Raw genomic sequence first — 24,676 nt, 5'->3', positions numbered from 1 at the left:
CCACTGATTCTAGAGAGAACAGTGTAACTCTTCACTTCTCCTGCGGGGGCACTGCAGGGAAATTGACCTCTTGCTACCGGGTTATGCTATTGATCACAGCTGATTGCTGATGATCACAGCAGTAAGTCAAGGGTGTGTCAGAGGTGACTGACAGTCGCCCTGCAGTTGGTTGCAGGAGATCTCTACGTTTGGCATTACAGACATCTTCTTAGAGGCTGGCTGTCTCTAGGACCCAGTGGCTTCCTCCCTCTGGCTAATTAGCGCCCTGGTCTTAGTGTATAAATACCTGGTGCGTCTGAGAGGGAGGTGCTGGCGATATTCATTACTACTTGTGAAGGATTAGCAAGAGCAGTACTTCGTCCTCTCTGGAGCTTGAGGCCGTGTGCTTATTTGGAGTCATCTAAAGCTAAGCAATCCCCCCCGTTTGTCTACCCTTTTTGTCTATAGAGTTTAGTGGAGATTGACTAGTGCTCATCTCATCCCTTCCCTAGCCTTAGCCATACACCAGGGAAAGTCAGGGTGAGGCACACATGCAGGGATTGGTAAAGAGCCAATATAGGGATTGTAGTTAAGACAGGGTGACACTAGACCAGATTAGGAGGTCTCCACTCCCCCCCTTTACCTAGTGTCTAGGCTCCTTTTCCCTCTTCCCTCTGTGTTGCACTAAGTCTTTCCCACACCCTGTGTGACACAGTAGGACACTCTGTGAGCTATTCTTATATTTGTGTTTAGCGTGGGGTCTCCTGTTCATCTATTAGATGTGAAGGAAGCTACAAAGGACATACTGGATCTCTCTCTGGAGAACACAAACATCCACTGATGTTGGAGAAACTGTAATTCCTCACTTCTCCTTCGGTGACACTGCAGGATAATTGAATATTTCCTGCCAGGTTATCCTATTGATCACTGCTGATTGCTGAGGATCACAGCAGCAGGACACCCTGCGATTTATTCTTCGTCTATAAGTCAAAGGTGAAAGAAGCTACAAAATACATATCTATCACTGGAAACACAAACATCCACTGATGCTAGTGAAAACAGTGTAATTCTTAATTTCTCCAGTTGTGGCACTGCAGGAAAATGTAATATTTCCTGCCAGGTTATCCTATTGATTACTGCTGATTGCTGAGGGTCACAGCAGCAGGACACCCTGCGATTCATTCTTCATCTATAAGCCAAAGGTGAAAGAAGCTACAAAGGACATATCTATCACTGGAAAACACAAACATCCACTGATGTTAGTGAGAACAGTGTAATTCTTAATTTCTTCTGTGGTGGCACTGCAGGAAAATTGAATATTTCCTGCCAGGTTATCCTATTGATCACTGATGATTGATGAGGGTCACAGCAGCAGGACACCCTGCGATTTATTGTCATGTTGACCCTTTCAATAAAAATGATTGTCCAAAGCTGAAAAAACCCTTTAGAGGAGCCTAATTTTTGTAAAAGTACAGGTTTTTTTTGTAACAAATGCTAATTCTTTTTGGCATGAAGTGAAGATATGTAAAATCCATTATAACCCCAGAGATTAAATGATATTTGCTTCTAAGGTACAGGTAATATGCAGCAGAAACAGGCACTCACCAGCTGTTTTCTACACTCCTCGATTTTTGGGCCTCTATGTGCCAGTCCTATTTCATGCTAATGATTTTTGCAGAACACCAATCAGGCATGAATGCCAGGTGCCCTGAACACTGTGCCATTTGTGCGTTCCTTCGGTAACTTTATAATATCACTTTTAAGGACACCAGATTACATTACCACCATCTACATGGAATGTATTATGGCTAAAAAGGAAAAGTACGGAGTTGGGTTTAAAAATAATCTTAAAGCGGTTGAATGAGATTAATAAAAAGGTTGTGTATATTTTTCTGAGATTCCCCCCCTTTCTTTTTGCAATAAAGTTTGTACCATTTGGCCATGTTCCAAGGGAGTTGGCCCACTGAACCTTATCACCTATTAAGAGTGTCCAAATATTGCTGGGAGGGGGGGGGTCGACGCTTTAGTGGAATGGTAGTCAAGCACGTGCATGATCCCTCCATTCATTGTCCAGTGGACCGACACAGATTGCCGAGTACATTGATCGGCTATTTTGTCAGCCACATAGACCAAGAAAGGAGCGGGCATGCCTACTTGACCATCACTCTTTTCAGGCGAGGCACTCCAGAGCCCCGTTCTCGCGATCAATGTGATGCCAATGGTTAAGCCCCCCCATTGATTCACAACTTATCACCTATTATGTGGAACTCTGACATGCCAGGCCTGGCTTCTCATTCTCCATAAATAGAAACCTTACCCTTTAGATCCCAGTCTTAAATCTCTCACCCAGCCAAATCAGATCTCATACTTTGCATTGATGAGGGGCAACTCCCCAAAACACTGTTTCTGCAAACTGAGATTCTGATTTGGCTTTTATCCTAAGTCATATCGCAAGACTTGTTAAAGGGTCGATATTGACTTTTAGAATTGCCCCTTCTAATAGGTGGCGCTAGAGTCCTCCTCCTCTCTGAAGAGGCATTTTGCATATATTTAATTTCCCAGAGGAGCATGCATGGCCTATAAGTCTCCTCACTTTGACATGCCAGGCCTGGCTTGTCACTCTCCAAATTTAGAATCCAACATGTATTTATATTTATCTTCCAACTTTTGTCTTTACCTGGATTGAGTACGAACTGTTATATTTTTCATAAAGATTCGCCACGGGAATATCGGAGCCATCTACTGTACATGACGAGTATGGAGCCTCTAAATGTTGTGTCTGGTCCTGAAAGATTAATATAGATGAAAAATGTACAATATGTGAATTATTACTCTGATACATTGTTTCCTTTGTGAGCCTAGTAATATGTCCAGAGCAATATGCACCAATAAATCACTCAGGAATTTATAAACCACTACTCCACCAGGGACTAGTGGTTGAGCCACTGGGGCTTGAGCCACTATGGATTGGACTGGCAGGACATTTACAAACCGCTAGACTACCACAATTTTTTTTTATAAACCAATTGATCATTAGTGAGCTAAAACAACAGGGGATTTATACACCACTAGGCTCCCGGGGACAATGTAAGTCGCTAGAATAATAGGGATCTGAACGATCACTAAACCATCAACATGTTGACAAACTGCTGCAATATCACAGCTTTTACAAAACACTTTAGCATTAGAGAGCTTTATAAGATACCGGTCAAACACGTAATGTATAGACCACTAGGCCACCAGAGACTATATAAGCCACCAGAAAAACAGATCTTTAAAGCCACAGGAACATCTAGATTTTTACAAATACTATTATCATTTCTAAAACACTTTAACATGAAAGCTTTACAAGGCACTGGCCCAAAAGGCAATTTATAGACCACTAGTCCACCTGGGACAATGTGAGCCACAAGATTATCAGAGATCTTAATAACTATTAGACCATCAGGTGGTTTCCAAACTTCTAGAATACCAGTTTTTATAAAACATTTTAGCATTAGTGCGCTTTATAAGACACAGGTCAAACAGGGAATTTATAGACCACTAGGCCATCAGGGCTTATGTGAACCACATGACTATCAAGGATCTTAAAAATCACTGGACCTTTAGGAGGTTTATAAAACTCAACAATACAAGTGACTTAGAAAACCACTTGAGCATGAAGAGTTTTATATAACACAGGACAACCTGAGATTTTAATAATCTGATATGCTGCCAAATCTATATATATAATTGTCTTATCCCGTCTGTCTGTCTGTCCAGGAAATCCCGCGTCGCTCATTGGTCCGGCAGCCGCCAATCAGCGCCGCGGGATTTCTGAAAAAAGATGGCGGCCGTTAGCGGCTCATCTGCGGGACGGAGCTCAGCGGCGATGCAGCCGGGAGATGAGCGCCCCGAGGCGCTCATCTCCCGGCCGGTAACAGCAGAAGGACCCCGACCGCCGGACCCATCTGCGGGACGGAGATGCAGCCGGGAGATGAGCGGCGCGAGGCGCTCATCTCCCGGCCGGTAGCAGCGGAAGGACCGCCGGCGTCGCTGACCTCCATGCGGAAGGGAGGACCGGGAGCGGCGCTGCGGGTCGGGATACTTCTGCTGCGAGCGCCCGCTTATGTCCCGGGTTCTCGCAGCCGAAGTAGCCGAACAGGCAGCCGCTCCCCGGTCCTCACCAAGACGATTCGATGATTGGTCGCGGTCTTCGGACCCGACCAATCACTGATCTTAGCGCAAAAGTTAAATACCGCTGTGCTGATTGGTCGCGGACGCTGCCCGCGACCAATCACCGATTTGGGCGCCACATTTAAATATCGTCCGCGACCAATCAGCACAGCGGTGTTTAAATGTGGAATCAAGATCGGTGATTGGTCGCGGCCGATATTTAAATTTGGCGCACAAATCGGTGATTGGTCGCGGGCCAAGACCGTGACCAATCACCGATTTGTGCGGCACATTTAAATAGCGGCCGCGACCAGTTGGATGTCAGCGCCGCTCCCCGGTCCTCCCTTCACACCCTAGCCGCATGGATGTCAGCGGCGCTGCCTGTGCGGATACTTCTGCTGCGAGAACCAGGGACATGAGCGGGCGCTCGCAGCAGAAGTATCCCGACCCGCAGCGCCGCTCCCCGGTCCTCCCTTCACACCCTAGCCGCTGATGTCCCCACAGTATCAGCATGGTGTTACAAAGGTCCGGACATTTGTGTTAAAAATCGCTGATTGGTCGCTGGCGCTGCCCGCGACCAATCACCGATTTGGGCGCCAAATTTAAATATCGGCCGCGACCAATCACCGATCTTGGCTCCACATTTAAACACCGCTGTACTGATTGGTCGCGGACGCTATTTAAATGTGGCGCCAAAATCGGTGATTGGTCGCGCCCAGCGTCGGTGACCAATCAGCACAGCGGTGTTTAAATGTGGAGCCAAGATCGGTGATTGGTCGCGGCCGATATTTAAATTTGGCGCCCAAATCGGTGATTGGTCGCGGGCAGCGCCAACGACCAATCAGCGATTTTTAACACAAATGTCCGGACCTTTGTAACACCATGCGGATACTGTGGGGAGATCAGCGGCTAGGGTGTGAAGGGAAGACCAGGGAGCGGCGCTGCGGGTCGGGATACTTCTGCTGCGAGCAGTCGCTCATGTCCCGGGTTCTCGCAGTGGAAGTAGCCGCACAGGCAGCGGCGCTTCCCGGTCCTCACTAATACGATTCCGCTCCCCGCTCCTCACCAATACGATTCGCTGATTGGTCGCGCTCTCCGCACGCGACCAATCAGTGATCTTGGCGCTAAAGTTAAACACCGCTCTGCTGATTGGTCGCGGCCGCTGCCCGTGACCAATCACCGATTTGGGCGCCACATTTAAATAGCGGCCGCGACCAATCACCGATCTTGCCGCCACATTTAAACACTGCTGTGCTAATTGGTCGCGGACGCCAGCCGCGACCAATCAGCGAGCTTGGCGCCAAATTTAAACAACGCTCTGCTGATTGGTCGCGGACGCCAGACGCATCCAATCACCGAGATTGGCGCCAAATTTAAACAACGCTCTGCTGATTGATCGCGGTCGCTGGCCGAGATCAATCAGCAGTATTGGCGCAAAATTTAAACAACGCTCTGCTGATTGGTCGCGGCCGGCGGAGAGAGTCAGATACTACAATAGAAAATTACTTCCTTTTGCTGATTTTTCATTGGAAGACTGAAGAAATTAAAGAACAATTGTCAACAAACCAAAGCTAATACTCGAGTGCCACTTTTTATACAATCGTACATTTATGGAACTGAAGATATGATCAGTCCTGGTGACATATCACGTGCAGATCCTTCAGTTGCTGAAAATAAATTTATATACACGCTTGTGTCAATTCTTAGAACGCCGGCTACCCTCTCCACCTCGACTCCCTGGGAGGTTGAGAACATAAAAGTCAACAAATAAGATAACATCCACTTCCGAGAAAAGAACATTGTTATAATAACAGGCATAAACATCTTAGTAAAAAAAAAAACCTATTATGAGACTGTCTTAGGTTGGATTCACCCAGTTTTAACCAAACCAGAAACTGGCCATCGTCCAATCAGATAAAATTGTTTTGTGCACTTTCCCATCAACATACCACGAGGACGGCTATAGAGGTCTCGGTCCCAGGCATGGCATAAATCCCCAGATCCTTAAGAAATGGAAAGCTTCTCTGCTGGTGGAGAATAAGTCTGGCAGCGGCTGTGCTCTGCAGAAACGGAATGTATTCTTCCTGGTCAATGTCAAGGACCAACTTTAGTCCTGTGGGGAAATAAATTGGGTCATACACTAAATACTTTTAGGTCAAGTCCTACTGGCGCAGTACAGTGTCAGACTGAAGAGCATTGGGCCCACCAGAGGATTTGATTCTGAGGGCCCACCTTTATCCCCCACTCAAGAGCCCCATAGTAGCTGCAAAGTTTGCACTGTGAACTCTGCTGAAGGAGAAGCCAGGGCCCACCGGAGGATTCCCCGGTTCTCTGATGGGCCAGTCCAACCCTGGGTGCAGAAGTCTAAGAACAGTATCTAAAGCTGTGGTCATGAAAAAGGACTACTGGAGAAAGATGGGTCTGAGTGTTCTATTTTGTCCCTTGAAGGGGTATTTCCATCTCTATTTTTTACAGTACATCCACCTTAAAGGGAATTTAATGTAATTAATTGACCTACTGTTTAACTCAAATTTTTGTGTTGCATATATTTTTTTTACTTTTTTATTTTTGACATTTTTTTTTTCATAATCTATAATCTGCTTTTAATTATCTATTTTGCACAATCTATATTAAAAACAATATTTAACAATCTTGAAACTTTACTACTACTACTGTATTTTTTCAGGAAGAGTAGTTTTCAGCAGGCTCCTTATCATCAGAGGCAGAATTACAGTGACAGGTACACATTTGATAACACAGGATCCACCAATCACAATAAGCTATGTCACAGCTGACCCTGCTGCCTTCACAGTGACCTTTGCACACGCTCATTAGATGCTTCATTACAAAATTATAGGGTCAGAGTTTTTTCACTGCTGCTAACGTACATGTGTTGTTTCCTGAAACAACAGGAAGTTAGAGCCTATAAAAAACCCTCAGTGGCTACTGTGAAAATTGCTGATTTCTCATTTTTATTTTTAATAAAGATTGTGATATGAAAAAAGAAAACATTGCCAAAAATATTTAAAAAATACATATAACACAAAAAACGTATTTAAACAATAGGTCATTTTCTGAGGATACATTCCTTAAAAGAACTGTCATTTATCATAAGAACCCACAATTGTTGACTCAAAGCTCAGCCCTAAAACAAAACTTTGCCACTCACATTGGGCGAAACACCCTGATTCTTTAATAGGACATACGACCCCCCACCTACCATATATTTATGTCAAATCTAGTGAATATGTTATAACTGTCTTTAAGGCACAAAATAAGATACTTTGACCTATTGATCTTTAGTAGAAGTACTAGGCACCAGGTATATATTACACTATGTGGTGTAGGACTTGGTATATGGCCATGAAGTGTGGCATCCAAATCTACGCGCCCATACTGTACTTTCATGAACCTCTGATTTCATATATGATAGATGAAGATTTGTGCTAGAGGTGGAAGTGGTTTAAATATATTTTGACTGGTAAGATTTCTTCTCTTGGTCCTACCCTGATGTGTAGCTTTTTCCACATTTCCTGCTGTTTTCCTGTTATCTCTCAGGCTAAACAGTAGACATGATTTTCTCAATTCTCCTAAAATGAGCCCATACTTTACTTTCATCAACCTAGATGGAAGGGGGTAAACACAAATTTGGGACTTCAAAGATCTCCTTGTCTCCTCTAATTTTGTTACATCACATTTCTATACAATTTTTGATATTTTCTCTGTTATCTCTCAGGCTAAATAGTAGACAATATTTATAAAATTTTCCTAAAGGCACATGGCTTAGCAGAACCTCAGATAAGCCATTAAGAATTTGCTACTAAAATGATATTAATAGTCATCAAGTGACAGAATCCAGCAGAAGTTTGATTACAGCTCTTGATGTGACTGGGAAAGTTGCCATGATGTAACTACTGCTGCGAGATCAGGAGAAGATAAGTAAAGCATTTGCAACTTTACTCAATATTACTTGTAGCTTTAGCCAGTAACATAATGTTCAACTATGGGGCTTGTGAAACTATTTTAGCTCAGACAGATTTTTCCACACATGGTAAATGCCTTGTTAAAAAGAACCCATTATCAGAAGACTGAACTAATTAAAATGTAAAAAAGTGATTAAAGTCTTGAAATTGCTATCACCAGTGTACAGGTTGCTTTTTACCTACATTTATTCAAGTATAGTAGTATGATGAGCTGAGCAAAAGTAAGATCAAAGTTACAAAAACTTTTGCATGTTACTAATTTATTCATGTTGTATTTTTAGGCTGTGTTCACAGAGAAGCATTTACATGAGTTTCATTTTCTATAGGTCTAAACTGTAATTTTATACTTCAAAAAAGACAAAGATCAAAGTTCCAAAAACGTTTGGATTTTCCTAATTTATTCATGTTGTATTTTTAGGCTGTGTTCACATAGATAAGTATTTACAAGACTTTCATTTTCTATAGGTCAAAACTGTCATTTTATGATTAAAAAAAGACAAATCTCAGTTGAAATCTTTACTTTTAGATTTAGTCTTGGTTTGGAAAAAAATAAAAAGTTGGAGACAATGTGAACACGGTCTTAACAGCATCTAATAATACATTTCACCTTTTGTATACTATTAAAAAAGCAGAATGCTGGACAATAAATAAATAACATAATAAAGGATATGTTTTAAAATAAAAGTAGATCGCTGAAAAAAGAAATCAATAAAATAGTAAAGAATAGGTTTGAAAACAAAAAAAGTAGAATGCTGGAAAAATAAATAACTCAATAAAATAATAAAGAATATGTTTGAAAAAAAAAAAAAGAAAGAAAGGCATATATATTTTTTCACTTTCGTGTAAAAGTGTACTTATATATTTTCATTAAATTATTAAAGGTTCACTTTAATAAAGGTCCCAAAGTATTTTAAGGATAGGGTGATGATAGGGCAGGAGGCGGAAATTAAAATTTCACTAAATGCTCTCCCCCCATAAAAAGTTAAGATGATACATACTAGCCTGACTTATTTGCTGAGTCCTATTTTCTGTTCTGAAGAAAGTGGCCACGAAGAATTTGACAGTATATATAAGGGATCAATCATATAACAGTTGTGTATTTAGAAAATGTTAATGTAGTCCCCTAAAATACAAAAGTTTTCCAAAGTTTTTCAGTTATAATTAAAAAGTGTTAAGAAAGAGGCAGTTGTTTGGGAAATACCACAACTTTTGTACATAGGTTTAGTCTGGTACTGCAGCTCGGTAACATTCACTTGCATAGGGCTGAAATTCAATACTCTGAATTGTAAAGCGCTGCAGATTATGTTGGCGCTATATAAATAAAGATTATTATTATATTATTATTACCAAACTCAACCTATAAATGGATAAGGGGCTGTTTCTTAAAAAAGGTAGAACTGTTTTTTTTTGCTTAATTTTTTTTCAAATCTTAAACGTCCTTGTTGAAACATGTCACAAGATACCATCAACATGAAGATGTGGGTCATTGTCGCCCTAGAAGGCGTCTTACATGTCAAACACAAACATGAAGGGAATGTAACATAACTGCAGCAACAGAAAGAGACATCGCACTGTATAAACCATAAATACAAGGGATACAACGTGAAATGAATATAAACAGCTACGAGACAAGTTATTGCATGTTTTCTTCAAACTTTTATATTATTACAAGACTCTAGTAAAGAAGTAACAAGTTGCCCTGGGCCTCCATTGTTTAGGGAGCAGCACCTTCAGTATAACTGCAGACCTCAGCATTATATGCCATTTCTGGGCACTGTATACTGCTATTTTAAGGACAATATATGGCAGTATTGCTTGAGCAGCGTATCACACTGTTATTTGGATACTATATGGTTTTGCATTTGGTGCGTTATTTGTGTCACAGATTTTGTTACTTAGCTCATTATGCCGCTGTTATTACTGTATAGCACTAATACGTATGTGCTTATTGTATGCCACTATTTTTAGCATATTGTATCACTATTACGGTACAATAGCACTATTATATGATTGCATTATGGCACTATTATTATAATACTGTATGGCACTGTTATCAGATTACTGAATGACACTGTTCAGAGATTACTATATGGCATTATTACTAGGATACTGTATGGCACTATTATTAGGATATTGTGTGGAACTATTAGTTTGGTACTGTATGGATTTAGTATTAGCAAACTGTACAACACTATAGTTATGCCGTTGCATGACACTATTATTAGGATATTCTATGCCAGCCAGTATAGTTGTAGTATTACATGGTACTATTATTAGGTTAATATATGGCACTATTATTAAGGTACTTTATGGACCTATCAGTATCATACTCTATGCCAGTATAGTTGTGGTATTATATGGTACTATTATTAGGTTAATATATGGCACTATTATTATGGTACTGTAAGATTCCATTAGGTTACTGTATGGCACTATTATTAGGATATTCTATGCCAGCCAGTATAGTGTAGTATTACATGGTACTATTATTAGGTTAATATATGGTACTATTATGGTACTGTATGCCACTATCAGATTACTGTATTGCACTATTAGGCCACAGCCCCTCTATCAGTATTTGGTCAGTATTCGGTCAGTATTTTTTCTCAGGAGTGGGAGCCAAAACCAGGAGTGGGTGATAAATGCAGAATTGGTGACTTGCTTCTATTATACCTTTTCTCTGATTGTTCCTCTCCTGGTTTTGGATCCCACTCCTGAAAAAAATACTGACTGAATACTGATCAAATACTGATAGAGGGGCCGTGGCCTTAGTAGGATATTCTATGACACTATAGTTGTGGTATAGTATGGCACTATTATTATGGCACTATTATTATGGCACTATTGTTAGGTTACTGTATGGCACTATTATTATGGCACTATTATTATGGCACTATTATTAGGTTACTGTATGGCACTATTATTATGGCACTATTATTAGGTTACTGTATGGCACTATTATTATGGCACTATTATTATGGCACTATTATTAGGTTACTGTATGGCACTATTATTATGGCACTATTATTAGGTTTCTGTATGGCACTAATAGTTACTGATAGTGGGGCCGTGGCCTTAGTAGGATACTCTATGACACTATAGTTGTAGTATAGTATGGCACTATTATTATGGCACTATTATTATGGCACTATTATTAGGTTACTGTATGGCACTATTATTATGGTATTGTTTAGAACTAATTTTAAGATACTTTGTGGCGCAATTATTATGGAGGCTCCGGATCTTCCATAGACCCCAGTCCACCTCCGTATCCTTATCATATCTGCTCTTCATTATTAAGGTATTGATGTCAGAACATTAGAAAAATAAACTCTCTGTGCAGAGTAATAGAACTAGAAGTGGACACAGGAGACATTGAGAAATTCTGGGCACTAGTTCTGAATACACGAGCCCAAGAGAGATAAAACCTTGTTATATGGGCAACTGTTTTTGGATCCCATTCAGCTCACAGATTTTATTTCCATATTGTATTTTAGGACATTAAAAATAACTGTAAGCTAAGATCTGCTCAGTTTTTAGGACTTGCAATTGATACACACTGAAACATACAAATCTAATGAGATGGGTATCGCAAAGTTTCTGGATCCCAAAGCAAAATCTTCTTCAGGCCACCACCACCACCACCTATCAGATAGGACGTATCCCACAACTGAGGGCATTTAGATCACAGGTAATGCATATAAATCCCTTTACTACACCTTAAAATGAATATAGACCCCATACCAAACCCCTCCAAAAATATAAACCCAAAGTCAGACCCCTATACAAATTTACAACTCCGAACAAAGACTAGACCATTAGTTTCGGCAGCTTACAGTCCTCATTACTCCCTGGTACCACTGTAGTCACCATCTTGATGCCAGCATCAAAAAACATTAGGAGGCTTTTATCATTACGTTTGCAAAATTTTGCACAATTTGCAACATTTTCTTGTTGTAAATGTGTGCACCACATTTATTATTGTTTTACACCATTTTTTAGTACCTATGCTAAAACTAAAAAATGGTGATAAAATGGGATGTGTTTAACCTTTTGGCATAAAGTGCAATGTACAACATATTTACGAGAGCATTCCTATATAAAATTTCATCTTTAACATGCGTAAAATGTCGCACTTTGTGCAACAATCAGCATTAGTGTGTAACACTTGACAGATTGGTCTCTTCAGGTCTTTTCTAATATTGGGAAGTATACTACCATGCTTAAATAGATGAGCTGGCATATTCTGTGCCAAATTTATCATTAATGTGCAATATTTAATAAATATGGAGTGACGGAGTTGAAATGAGAACACTAAACATTTGTTGCAAATTACGTAAATTTTGATAAATGTGGCCCACTGTCTGTGATGGCCCCTCAGAGTGACGAAGACTGGAGGAACAAGAGGAGGAGAAGAGCCGTCACCTGGGAAACATGAGAGTTCTTCAGGTCTCCTGAAGGTCTCCTCTTTTTTGAGAGGGTTGGCAAGAATGTTCAATCGACTACATATAATAACTGGGTCCATATAAAGGGATCTGGACACCTGACAGGTGATCTGAAGACCCTAGTATATATTTCTGGATTCTTCCATGTCCTCTACTGACCCTATAACAGGCTGTTGAAATTCTTGCAGGACATGTCTGTGTGCGTTATGGAATATTAAAGGGTTGTCCCCAAACAGGTGAGTTATCAGCTATCCACAGGATAGGTAATAAGTTGTGGATTGCTAGGGGTCAGACTAATGGGATCCCCACTGATCCCCAAATGAAGGGTCTGCTGTAGACAGCTGGAGACAACAAATGAAGTGGCTCCACATCCAGTACAATGACTGATATCACCTCTATATACAGTAGATAACAGGATCCACCATTCACAATCAGTGATATCACAGCTCACCTCCTCCTCCTGTACAATGACTGATAACACCTCTACATACAGCTGATAATACAGGATCCACCATTCACAATAGGTGATGTCACAGCTCACCCCCTCCTCCTCCTGTACAATGACTGATAACACCTCTATATGATGCGCCCCTGGGCCTGTGACGCGCTGCGTTGCGCACGCGGGAGCTTACCCGGAGCCGGATCTCTTGAGGGTTGTAGTCTCGTGGCGGTGATCCGGTCCGTGCCCAGGGAGGCAGACTAAGTGGCGCTGTATTAGCGGTAGATGTTGGACGACTACGCCACCCGTTGAGTACAGCTAAGGAGCTGCTGCTGCAGGGCAGACCGCTGAGGCCGGTGGTAGGATTGTGCAGCGTGATAGTATAACCCCCAACGGGAGGGGTATGGCCTCAGGGCAGCCGACGTGGATGATGGGGGTAGCAGGAACCACTCAGAGACGGTACGGTGTAGTTCAGGGTCTTTACTGGTGACAACGATAGACCCTCCCGGAGTACTGGCTAGCGATTGGGGCCTGGTCAGTCCTTGAGCAGATGGGATCTCCCCTGGCCAGGCGGAGTTGTAGGCCTCCCAAACTAACGATACTCTTCTGGCTACCTTGCTAGAAGCGGGTATAAGTAGCCCACGTCCCTGAGTGTACCGTGTGGTGCTCACCCGTATGGCCAGTGACTCGGGGCCTTCTAGTAGCTTCCGCTCCACGACGGCGGTGCTGGTCCCACGCGTGTGACCGTGCCTTCGTGTTTCTGGGCCAGAGGACCTGCAATCCCCTGCCGGTCGGTTTCTGCTGCTGGATAGGAGTTAGTCCCCACAGCCTCGGACTCCGGGTCCGGAGATAACTTCTCAGTCAGGGCGAGCTCTGCAGCTGCCAGCCCCTGACTCCTTGTAGTACTGCTCCCACAGATCTCCTGATGTTCTTTCCTATATCTACTTCTCTTCTCTGTCTCTACTTCTTCTCTACTCACTAACCCTGCCTCAGCCCTAGGTTTATATAGGGGAAGTTCTTCCCCTCCCAGGACTGGGCAGGAGGTGTGGCATGCACAGGATCCCTGACCAAGAGACCTCCCACCTGCTCTCAGACATAACATTGCCGTTACTGTGGAAACCAGACCCCTGGGGTGCCACATTCCCCCCTAGTGAAATTTAGTACTCCGGGACTAAACATATTTTTAGAAAAACATAACAAGGTATAAACAATAATAATACAATAAGAAAAACACATAAAGATGGTTACGGCGTGTCCGCAACCGGGTGCAGTCTTTGAAGAAAAGCAAGGTGTCCATTTCACCAAAACAGGGAGACGTAACCAGGTAGGGGTCTGTCCTGCCCCGAGTCCTTAACAGTCTTTAGTCCGTCCTGGGTTACGCTCCAACTATACACAAAGGATTCCCGGTAAATCCACCAAGGACTCCTATAAATAACTAGAAACACATAATTATACACAAGCAACAGAAAAAAAAACAGGTAACCACAAATAAAACAATTTATACACTTCAAATCCTCCAACGTGCGGGTAACTGGCCTCTAGTGGCCCTAGTGGACCTACGGAGTTGACTGTCTAGCCCTGAACTACAGGGTGTAGGAGCTGTCAAGGGTAAACCGGGCAGCTGTCTACCGGCTCTTTGACTCACTAGGGGTACGGCAGGCTCACTATAAGCAGAGGGTTGATCCTACTGTTCTGCTTGTGTGGAGTCTTCTGCCTCCTGGACGGGCTGCTCTTCCAGCTCTACCTGTTGCTCCGTAGGCACTTGGGATGCTGGTTGGAGGAACGTGAGGACGGGTACCACAACTGCACCATTGACTTGAGTCCAGGACCGAGGGAAGTCTCCGAGCACAGTACTAACCATATCTTCCCTTTCCTCTACGGGTCGATGGTCTTCTTGTTCCTCTTCAGGGTTCCGTAGCTGTTCAGGACACTTCTTCAGGTGATCCCGGGATACAATGGCTATGGTCTCCCCTCCGTCTTTACTGATGGTACAGACTTTCGGGTTCTCATGGCTTGAGGGCAGTACGGTGTACGGGTCCTTCTCCCACTGGTCGTCCAACTTGTGGAGCCGTCTTTTCCTCTTCAAGACCTGCTCTCCGGGTACCAGGGGAACAGCGGGAGCATACTGGTTGTAAGTTTTCTCTTGTCTTTCCCTAGCCTGACAGAGACTTCGCTCCACGCTCTCCTGTACTTTCCGGTACTGCTGCTGCCTCTCTGTGTCCCAGTCTGCTTCTGGTGAAGTGTCCTCAGGTGTCAGGACTCCTATTTCCAGGTCAACAGGTAACTTACCAGGTCTCGCCCTTATTAGGTAAGCCGGGGTACAGTTGGTGGAACCTACCGGGATGTGGTTGTATAGGTCCACTAGATCGGGCAGCTTCTCAGGCCACAGACTGCGTTCTTCCAGGGGCAACGTTTTCAGGAGATCCATTACCACCTGGTTCATTTTCTCACAAAGTCCATTAGTTTGCGGATGATAGGGTGTCGTCCTTATCTTCCGGCAGCCATACAGTTTGCAGAATTCCTGGAAGACCTCCGCTTCAAAGGCAGGTCCCTGGTCCGTCAGCACTTGGTCCGGGTACCCGTGTGGACGGCAGAAGTGCTGCTGGAAGGCTCTAGCTGCTGTTTGAGCCGTTAAGTCCTTAACGGGGACGACAACCAAGAACCGGGAGTAATGATCCACAATGGTTAACGCGTAGACGTAGCCACTTCTTCTTGGGGTCAGTTTTACATGATCCAAGGCTACCAGTTCCAACGGCTGCCGGGTGACGATGGACTGCAGGGGAGTCTTCTGGCTGGCACGGTCCTTCCTTCTTAGGTTGCACGGGCCACAGTCTCTGCACCACCTCTCGATGGTTCCCCTCATGCCTACCCAGTGGAACCGCCCACGCAGCAGGAACTCCAGCTTCTTCCATCCGAAGTGTCCAGCCCCGTCGTGGTATGCTTCCATCACCATGGCTGCGTCTCTCCGTGGCACCACTACTTGCCAGATTAGTTCATGCGTCCGGGAGTTAACCATTCTGCGGCACAACTTCCCCTTGTAAAGGAACAGTCGACTCTTCTCAGCCCACAGTTGCTTGGCTTCCTCCGGAGCGTCTGGGTCAAGGCGAGCCTCTGGCCGAGTCAGCATCTCCTTCACCAGCCGGACGGCAGGGTCACTGTCTTGCGTTTCCTCCCAGTTGTAGTGAGGCAAGGGGTTAAACGTAGCGGCTTGCTTACTCCTTACCCGATGGGAATACTGGATAGTCCCATGACGGTGGAACGCGGGGAGTTCGACTTCTTCCAGTCCCTCTGGATCTTCTCCTACGTCCGGTAGGTTTGGCATCCTGGACAGGGCGTCCGCATTGGTATTGGAGCGTCCTGCCCGGTATTTGATTGTGAACTCGTAGTTGGACAGACGGGCCATCCATCTCTGCTCTACGGCACCGAGTCTTGCAGTGTCCAGGTGTGTCAACGGGTTGTTATCCGTGTACACGGTGAACCGGGAAGAAGCGAGGTAGTGCTTAAAGCGTTCGGTGACTGCCCACACCACTGCCAGGAACTCTAGCTTAAATGAGCTATAATTCTCAGGGTTTCTTTCGGTGGGTCGCAGTTTTCGGCTGGCGTAAGCGATTACTCGTTCTTTCCCCTGCTGGATCTGGGACAGTACGGCTCCTAGCCCGATGTTACTTGCGTCGGTGTAGAGGATAAAGGGCTGGCTGTAATCAGGGTACGCCAGGATTTCATCCCCCGTGAGGGCCATCTTCAGCTGGCGGAAGGACTCTTCTTCTAACTTCTCCCATCTGAAGGGTGGCTTCTGGTTCTTGGCCTTCCGGGACTGGCCTATCAGGAGGTCCTGCATAGGAGCTGCCTTTTTGGTGAAACCGGGGATGAATCTGCGGTAATAGCCTACCAACCCGAGGAACTGCCGCACTTCCTTTACACTGGAGGGACTTGGCCATTCCTTAATTGCGGTGATCTTATCAGGGTCGGGAGCCACTCCATCAGCGCTCACCACGTGTCCCAGGTACTGCACCTTTGGTTTCAGTAGGTGACACTTGGAGGGTTTCACCTTTAGGCCGTAGCTTGCCAGAGCTTCGAACACTTCCGCCAGGTGTTTCAGGTGGTCCTCATACGTCTTGGAATATACGATGACATCGTCCAGGTACAACAGGACCGTCTCAAAGTTTCTGTGGCCCAGACAACACTCCGTTAATCGTTGGAAGGTTCCTGGTGCATTGCAGAGTCCGAACGGCATGCAAGTAAACTCGCTAAGTCCCATCGGGGTGGTGAATGCGGTCTTCTCCCGGTCCGCCTCTGCTACAGGAACCTGCCAGTACCCACTAGTGAGATCCAAGGTAGAGAAGAAGTTAGCAGATCTTAAAGCAGCCAAAGACTCCTCTATCCTTGGTAAGGGGTACGCATCCTTGTGTGTGATACGGTTGATTTTCCGGTAATCTACACACATCCTCATGGTGTTGTCTTTCTTTTTGACTAAGACTAGTGGAGCTGCCCAGGGGCTACAGCTATCCCTGATCACCCCAGCCTCCTTCATGTCTCTAAGCATCCCCTTGGCGTGTTGGTAGTGTGCAGGGGGTACGGGTCGATACCTCTCTTTTATGGGAGGATGGTCTCCCGTGGGGATGTGGTGTTCTACCCCCTTGACTCGCCCGAAGTCTAACAGGTGTTTACTAAACACTCTCTCGTACTCTTGAACCACCCGATAGACTCCCTGTTTCTGGTGTGAGGGAGTGGAGTCAGTACCCAAATGTAGTTGCTGACACCAGTCCTCCATTGTTTCTTTAGAGCCGTTACCTTCCTCCGGGGAAGATGGAGGCAAGGGTTCTACGGACTGTATGGAATTTTGATTGATGGTATACAATTTGGCTAGCGTGGCATACCAGGGCAGGTACACTTCCCTCTTCCCGATATTTATTATGCGAACGGGCACCCTCCCATGGCGTACATTGACCACCCCCCGTGCTGTCAAAATGGTGGGCCTACTGTCTGAGTAAACTGGTTCTACCATTGCCTGGTAATCTCTACCTCTCAGACCAATAGCTGCCCGGCACCAAATCATCATTTCACTTTTTGGGGGCATGGCAATAGGGAAAGGGTCACACATAGTGTTGAGCATTCCGATACTGAAATATCGGGTATCGGCCGATATTCACTGTATCGGAATTCCGATACTTAATTCCGATACTTTTATAATATCGAATACCGGAATCGGAAGTTCCCATAATGCCTGCGCTCTGCAGTGTCTCTGAAGGATGACAAGCTGGATGGCAGCGCTCAGCTGCGATCCAGCTTGTCATCAGAATGCCATCCCAGCGTGGGAGAATTCTCCTGATTGTTTAAAAGCCGGCGCGCGGTAAAAAGCCGCCGGCTTTTAAACAATCACGCAGCCCCATACTGCTTCCCCGCAGCCTCCCACCCCGATCCTCCGCTCCCCTCGCCACCTCCCATCCCGATCGTAAATTAGGACCGGGCGGGGAGCGCAGCACCAAGGAGCGAAGGACCCGGGCGGGGAAGCCGGCAGTGAAAAGACTTCACCGCCGGCTTTCCCGTTCTGTGCTGCGCTTTCCCGCCGGTTATTTCAAATGAACAGCTGAGGTATCAGGTGATGCCGATCAGCTGTTCATTTGAAGTAGCCGCGGTGCCCTCAGAGGGTTCATGTGAGTTCATGCTTGACTGCATGAACTCACATCAACTTTCCCACGGCCGCACAGGTCAGCCTCACCTCCCGGACCCGTCATGATTAGTGTGTGTGCGGGGTGTGTGTGTGTGCGGGGTGTGTGTGTGTGCGGGGTGTGTGTGTGTGCGGGGTGTGTGTGCGGGTGTGTGTGCGGGTGTGTGTGCGGGGTGTGTGTGTGCGGGTGTGTGTGCGGGCAGACATAGGCCGATGTGACACTACTACTCCCATCGGCCTATGTCTGTCCCCCGTCCACTCCTGCCAGCAGGATCAGCTCGATGGGAGCAGTAGTTCCCATCAGCCTGATCCTGCTATTTAAATTGCCCTACTGTGTCCCCAATAAATGTTAAATACATGTCATTGGTGGCCAGTGGTTACCTAAAAGAAATTAGTTCATACATTACCTGTCCCCGCCGATCGCCACCTGAAATAAAGTAAAAAATAAAAAACTACACCTATACTCACCTAGACACCTAATTCCCCGAAGCCATCGATCTCCTGTAATAAAATATAAAATAATAAACCACAACCTTATCCTTACCCCTCCGTAGTAGTCCACGAGTGTCCCACGAAGATCTCCAGTTCAGAGCAGCCACATAGAATGTGACCGCTCTGAACCGCTGCCGCCGCTAGAATGACGGGGCCGTAAGGGTTCACCGGAGTTCAGGCAGCGCTGCTCCGGTTAGCTCCTTTACAGCACTGCTGTATCGTGAGAAATTCCCACGGTACAGCACTGCCGTAAAGGAGGTCTCCGGAGCTGCGCTGCCTGAATGCACTCCGGTGACCTCAGTCAGTGGCTCCCGCTGCCGGGAGCGGACGTGTTCCCGGCAGCGTGAGCTTACAGCAGCCATGCACAGCTGTCACCATCTCCAGATGTGACAGCTGTGCATGGGAGATCAGCGCAGGAACGTGGACAGGTAACTATTTTTTTTTTAGTAAACTAAGAATTAAATAAAATGGTGTTTTATTTCAAATAAATTATTTTTTTCTGGGTGTAGTGTGTTTTTTCTTTTTAACACTTTGTAGGTTAGTAATGGGGGTGTCATATAGACGGCCATCATTACTAACCTGGGCTTCATGGCAGCTGGCGCTGACATGAACCCCACCACTATTACCCCCTGCCACCGCACCAGGGCAGCGTGGAAGAGCGAGGCTAAGTGCCAGAATTGGCGCATCCTATGGATGCGCCATTTCTGGGGCGGCTGACGGCTGGTGTTTCTAGCCTGGGAGGGGGCCAATATTCATGGCACCCTTCCTGAGCTATTAATATCAGCCCCCAGCTGTCTGCCTAGCCTTTGCTAGCTATTAAAATAGAGGGGACCCCACGTCATTTTTTTTTGGGGGGTCCCCCATTTTAATAGCTAGTAAAGGCTAGGTATTCAGCTGGGGGCTGATATTAGTAGCCTGGGAAGCTCCGTGGGTTTTACCCCCTTCCCAGGCTTCAAACATCTGCCCCAGCCGTCTGCTTAACCTCCGCTAGAGACTAAAATTATGGGGGATCCCACGCCATTTTTTTTTTAAATAAATCCTTTATTTTAACACTAAATGACATTTGAGGACTTAATAAAGATGCAGTCCCTAAATTATTATTTATTTTTTAATAAATTTTTCCCAAAACTTTTGACGTGGGCTTCGCCATATTTTTGTATGCCAGCCAGGTACAGCATCCAGCTTCTATGAACGCGCCATTTTCCGGGGCGGCCGCGGACTGCAATTTTCAGCGGGGGGGGGGAGGGCAAAAAGCTTGGGCCTCCCTGCGCTGCAGATTCCATCCCCCAGCTGCCTAGTTGTACCTGGCTGGACACAAAAATAGGGAGAAGCTCCACGTTTTTTTTTTTTTAATTATTTCATGAAATTCATGGAATAATTAAGAAAAAAAGGGCTTCCCTATATTGTTGTGTCCGGCTAGGTACAAATAGGCAGCTGGTGGTTGGGGGCAGCCCGTTCCTGCCTGCTGTACCTGGCTGGACACAAATATAGTGTGAAGCCCCACGTCAATTTTTTTTTAATTATTTCAGGAAATTCATGAAATAATTAAAAAAAAATTATGTGGGGCTTCGCCCTATAATTGTGTCCAGCCAGGTACAGCAGGCAGGAACGGGCTGCCCCCAACCACCAGCTGCCTATTTGTACCTAGCCAGACACAACAATATAGGGAAGCCCTTTTTTTCTTAATTATTCCATGAATTTCATGAAATAATTAAAAAAAAAATGTGTGGCGCTTCGCCCTATTTTTGTGTCCAGCCAGGTACAACTAGGCAGCTGGGGGCTGGAATCTGCAGCGCAGGGAGACCCAAGCTTTCTGGGTCCCACCCGCTGCAAATTGCAGTCCGCAGCCGCCCCGGAAAATGGCGCGTTCATAGAAGCGCCATCTTCTGGCGCTGTACCCAACTCATCCAGGGCCCTGGTGCGGTGGCTCACTGGGTAATAAAGGGGTTAAGGCCAGCTTGGCATTATCAGCTGGCCCTAAGCCTGAAATTCATGGGGTCACGCCAATATTAGACATGACCGCCATGAATTTCTAGTAAAGTATTTAAAAAAAACACAAACACCCAGAAAAAAGTCCTTTAATTGAAATAAAGACACAATTCTTTATTGTTCTAAATTAAACCATACTTACCGCCACACCCATTCCAGCTGAAGCCAACGATCTCCTGCAATAAAAGTAAAATAATAAAGCAACCTCATCCTTACCTTTCCATGGTTCCCAGGACAGCTTCAGCTCTGCTACATCGAGATGACAGGCTGGACCGCAGCAGAACGCTGCCATCCAGCCTGTCATCCCGCGGACACTGAGAAGCGCAGGCATGCTTGCGCTCCTCAGTGTCTTTCTGTGACGTCATCCAGATGAGCCGAGGTCATGTCCAATGAACTCAGCTCACCTCATGCACGTCACTGACAGCGTGGGAAAATTCTCCTGCACTCAGCGCTTCAGCGTGAGAATTCTCCCACGCTGTCAGTGACGTGCATGAGGTGCGCCGAGTTCATGGGACATGACCTCACCTCATGCACGTCACTGACAGCGTGGGAAAATTCTCACGCTGAAGCGCTGAGTGCAGGAGAATTCTCCCACGCTGTCAGTGACGTACATGAGGTGAGCCGAGTTCATTGTCGGCTCATCTGGATGCCGTCACAGCCAGACACTGAGGAGTGGAAGTATGCCTGCGCTTCTCAGTGTCTGCGGGATGACAGGCTGGATGGCAGCGTTCTGCTGCGGTCCAGCCTGTCATCTCGATGTAGCAGAGCTGGAGCCGTCGTGGGAGCCATGGAAAGGTAAGGATGAGGTTGCTTTATTATTTTTCTTTTATTGCAGGAGATCGTTGGCTTCAGCTGGAATGGGCGTGATGGTAAGTATGGTTTAATTTAGAACAATAAAGAATTGTGTGTTTATTTCAATTAAAGGACTTTTTTCTGGGTGTTTGTGTTTTTTTTAAATACTTTACTAGAAATTCATGGTGGTCATGTCTAATATTGGCGTGACCCCATGAATTTCGGGCTTAGGGCCAGCTGATAATGCCAAGCTGGCCTTAACCCCTTTATTACCCAGTGAGCCACCGCATCAGGGCCCTGGATGAGTTGGGTACAGCGCCAGAAGATGGCGCTTCTATGAACGCGCCATTTTCCGGGGCGGCTGCGGACTGCAATTTGCAGCGGGTGGGGCCCAGAAAGCTTGGGCCTCCCTGCGCTGCAGATTCCAGCCCCCAGCTGCCTAGTTGTACCTGGCTGGACACAAAAATAGGGCGAAGCTCCACGTTTTTTTTTTTTTAAATTCATGAAATTCATGGAATAATTCAGAAAAAAAGGGCTTCCCTATATTGTTGTGTCCGGCTAGGTACAAATAGGCTGCTGGTGGTTGGGGGCAGCCCGTTCCTGCCTGCTGTACCTGACTGGACACAAATATAGGGCGAAGCCCCACATCAATTTTTTTAAATTATTTCATGAATTTCCTGAAATGATTTAAAAAAAATTGACGTGGGGCTTCGCACTATATTTGTGTCCAGCCAGGTACAGCAGGCAGGAACGGGCTGCCCCCAACCACCAGCTGCCTATTTGTACCTGGTTGGACACAACAATATAGGGAAGCCCTTTTTTTCTTAATTATTTCATGAATTTCATGAAATAATTAAAAAAAAAAAATACGTGAAGCTTCTCCCTATTTTTGTGTCCAGCCAGGTACAACTAGGCAGCTGGGGGATGGAATCTGCAGCGCAGGGAGGCCCAAGCTTTCTGCCCCCCCCCTCCCCCCGCTGAAAATTGCAGTGCGCAGCCACCCCGGAAAATGGCGCGTTCATAGAAGCTGGATGCTGTACCTGGCTGGCATACAAAAATATGGCGAAGCCCACGTCAAAAGTTTTGGGAAAAATTAATTAAAAAATAAATAATAATTTAGGGACTGCATCTTTATTAACTCCTCAAATGTCATTTAGTGTTAAAATAAAGGACTTATTTTAAAAAAAATTGACGTGGGGCTTCGCCCTATATTTGTGTCCAGCCAGGTACAGCAGGCAGGAACAGGCTGCCCCCAACCACCAGCTGCCTATTTGTACCTGGCCGGACACAACAATATAGGGAAGCCCTTTTTTAAAAAAATTATTTCATGAAATAATTAAAAAAAAATTGACGTGGGGCTTCGCACTATATTTGTGTCCAGCCAGGTACAGCAGGCAGGAATGGGCTGCCCCCAACCACCAGCTGCCTATTTGTACCTGGTTGGACACAACAATATAGGGAAGCCCTTTTTTTCTTAATTATTCCATGAATTTCATGAAATAATTTTAAAAAAAAATGCGTGGGGCTTCGCCCTATTTTTGTGCCCAGCCAGATACAACTAGGCAGCTGGGGGCTGGAATCCGCAGCGCAGGGAGACCCAAGCTTTCTGGGCCCCCCCCGCTACAAATTGCAGTCCGCAGCCGCCCCAGAAAATGGCGCGTTCATAGAAGCGCCATCTTCTGGCGCTGTACCCAACTCATCCAGGGCCCTGGTGCGGTGGCTCACTGGGTAATAAAGGGGTTAAGGCCAGCTTGGCATTATCAGCTGGCCCTAAGCCCAAAATTCATGGGGTCACGCCAATATTAGACATGACCGCCATGAATTTCTAGTAAAGTATTTAAAAAAACACAACACCCAGAAAAAAGTCCTTTAATTGAAATAAACACACAATTCTTTATTGTTCTAAATTAAACCATACTTACCACCACGCCCATTCCAGCTGAAGCCAACGATCTCCTGCAATAAAAGTAAAATAATAAAGCAACCTCATCCTTACCTTTCCATGGCTCCCACGACAGCTTCAGCTCTGCTACATCGAGATGACAGGCTGGACCGCAGCAGAACGCTGCCATCCATCCTGTCATCCCGCAGACACTGAGAAGCGCAGGCATACTTCCACTCCTCAGTGTCTGGCTGTGACGGCATCCAGATGAGCCGAGGTCATGTCCAATGAACTCCGCTCACTTCATGTACGTCACTGACAGCGTGGGAAAATTCTCCTGCACTCAGCACTTCAGCGTGAGAATTTTCCCACGCTGTCAGTGACGTGCATGAGGTGAGCTGAGTTCATTGGACATGACCTCACCTCATGTATGTCACTGACAGCGTGGGAGAATTCTCACGCTGAAGCGCTGAGTGCAGGAGAATTTTCCCACGCTGTCAGTGACGTGCATGAGGTGAGCTGAGTTCATTGGACATGAACTCGGCTCATCTGGATGACGTCACAGAGAGACACTGAGGAGCGCAAGCATGCCTGCGCTTCTCAGTGTCTGCGGGATGACAGGCTGGATGGCAGCTTTCTGCTGCGGTCCAGCCTGTCATCTCGATGTAGCAGAGCTGAAGCTGTCCTGGGAACCATCGAAAGGTAAGGATGAGGTTGCTTTATTATTTTTCTTTTATTGCAGGAGATCGTTGGCTTCAGCTGGAATGGGCGTGATGGTAAGTATGGTTTAATTTAGAACAATAAAGAATTGTGTCTTTATTTCAATTAAAGGACTTTACTCTGGGTGTTTGT

At 45.6% G+C, this 24,676-nt stretch overlaps 1 protein-coding gene across 2 annotated transcripts in view; it reads right to left on the bottom strand.

Moving 5' to 3' along the window:
* SCNN1B (sodium channel epithelial 1 subunit beta) overlaps nucleotides 1-24,676 on the bottom strand; it is a 68,527-nt gene that overhangs the window by 8,272 nt on the left and 35,579 nt on the right. For both annotated transcript variants that reach the window (XM_073648160.1, XM_073648159.1), the window contains exons 6-7: nucleotides 6,084-6,247; nucleotides 2,657-2,764 (exon numbers count right to left, since the gene is read on the bottom strand). In XM_073648160.1, the coding sequence (XP_073504261.1) occupies nucleotides 2,657-2,764; nucleotides 6,084-6,247 (272 nt within the window). The remainder of the gene's footprint in view (nucleotides 1-2,656; nucleotides 2,765-6,083; nucleotides 6,248-24,676) is intronic.

The sequence above is a fragment of the Phyllobates terribilis genome, unplaced genomic scaffold (assembly GCF_046119375.1).
Source record: "Phyllobates terribilis strain yellow unplaced genomic scaffold, ASM4611937v1 Scaffold_9__5_contigs__length_417890890, whole genome shotgun sequence".
Taxonomy (NCBI): domain Eukaryota; kingdom Metazoa; phylum Chordata; class Amphibia; order Anura; family Dendrobatidae; genus Phyllobates; species Phyllobates terribilis.
This window is presented reverse-complemented; position numbering and strand designations above follow the sequence as displayed.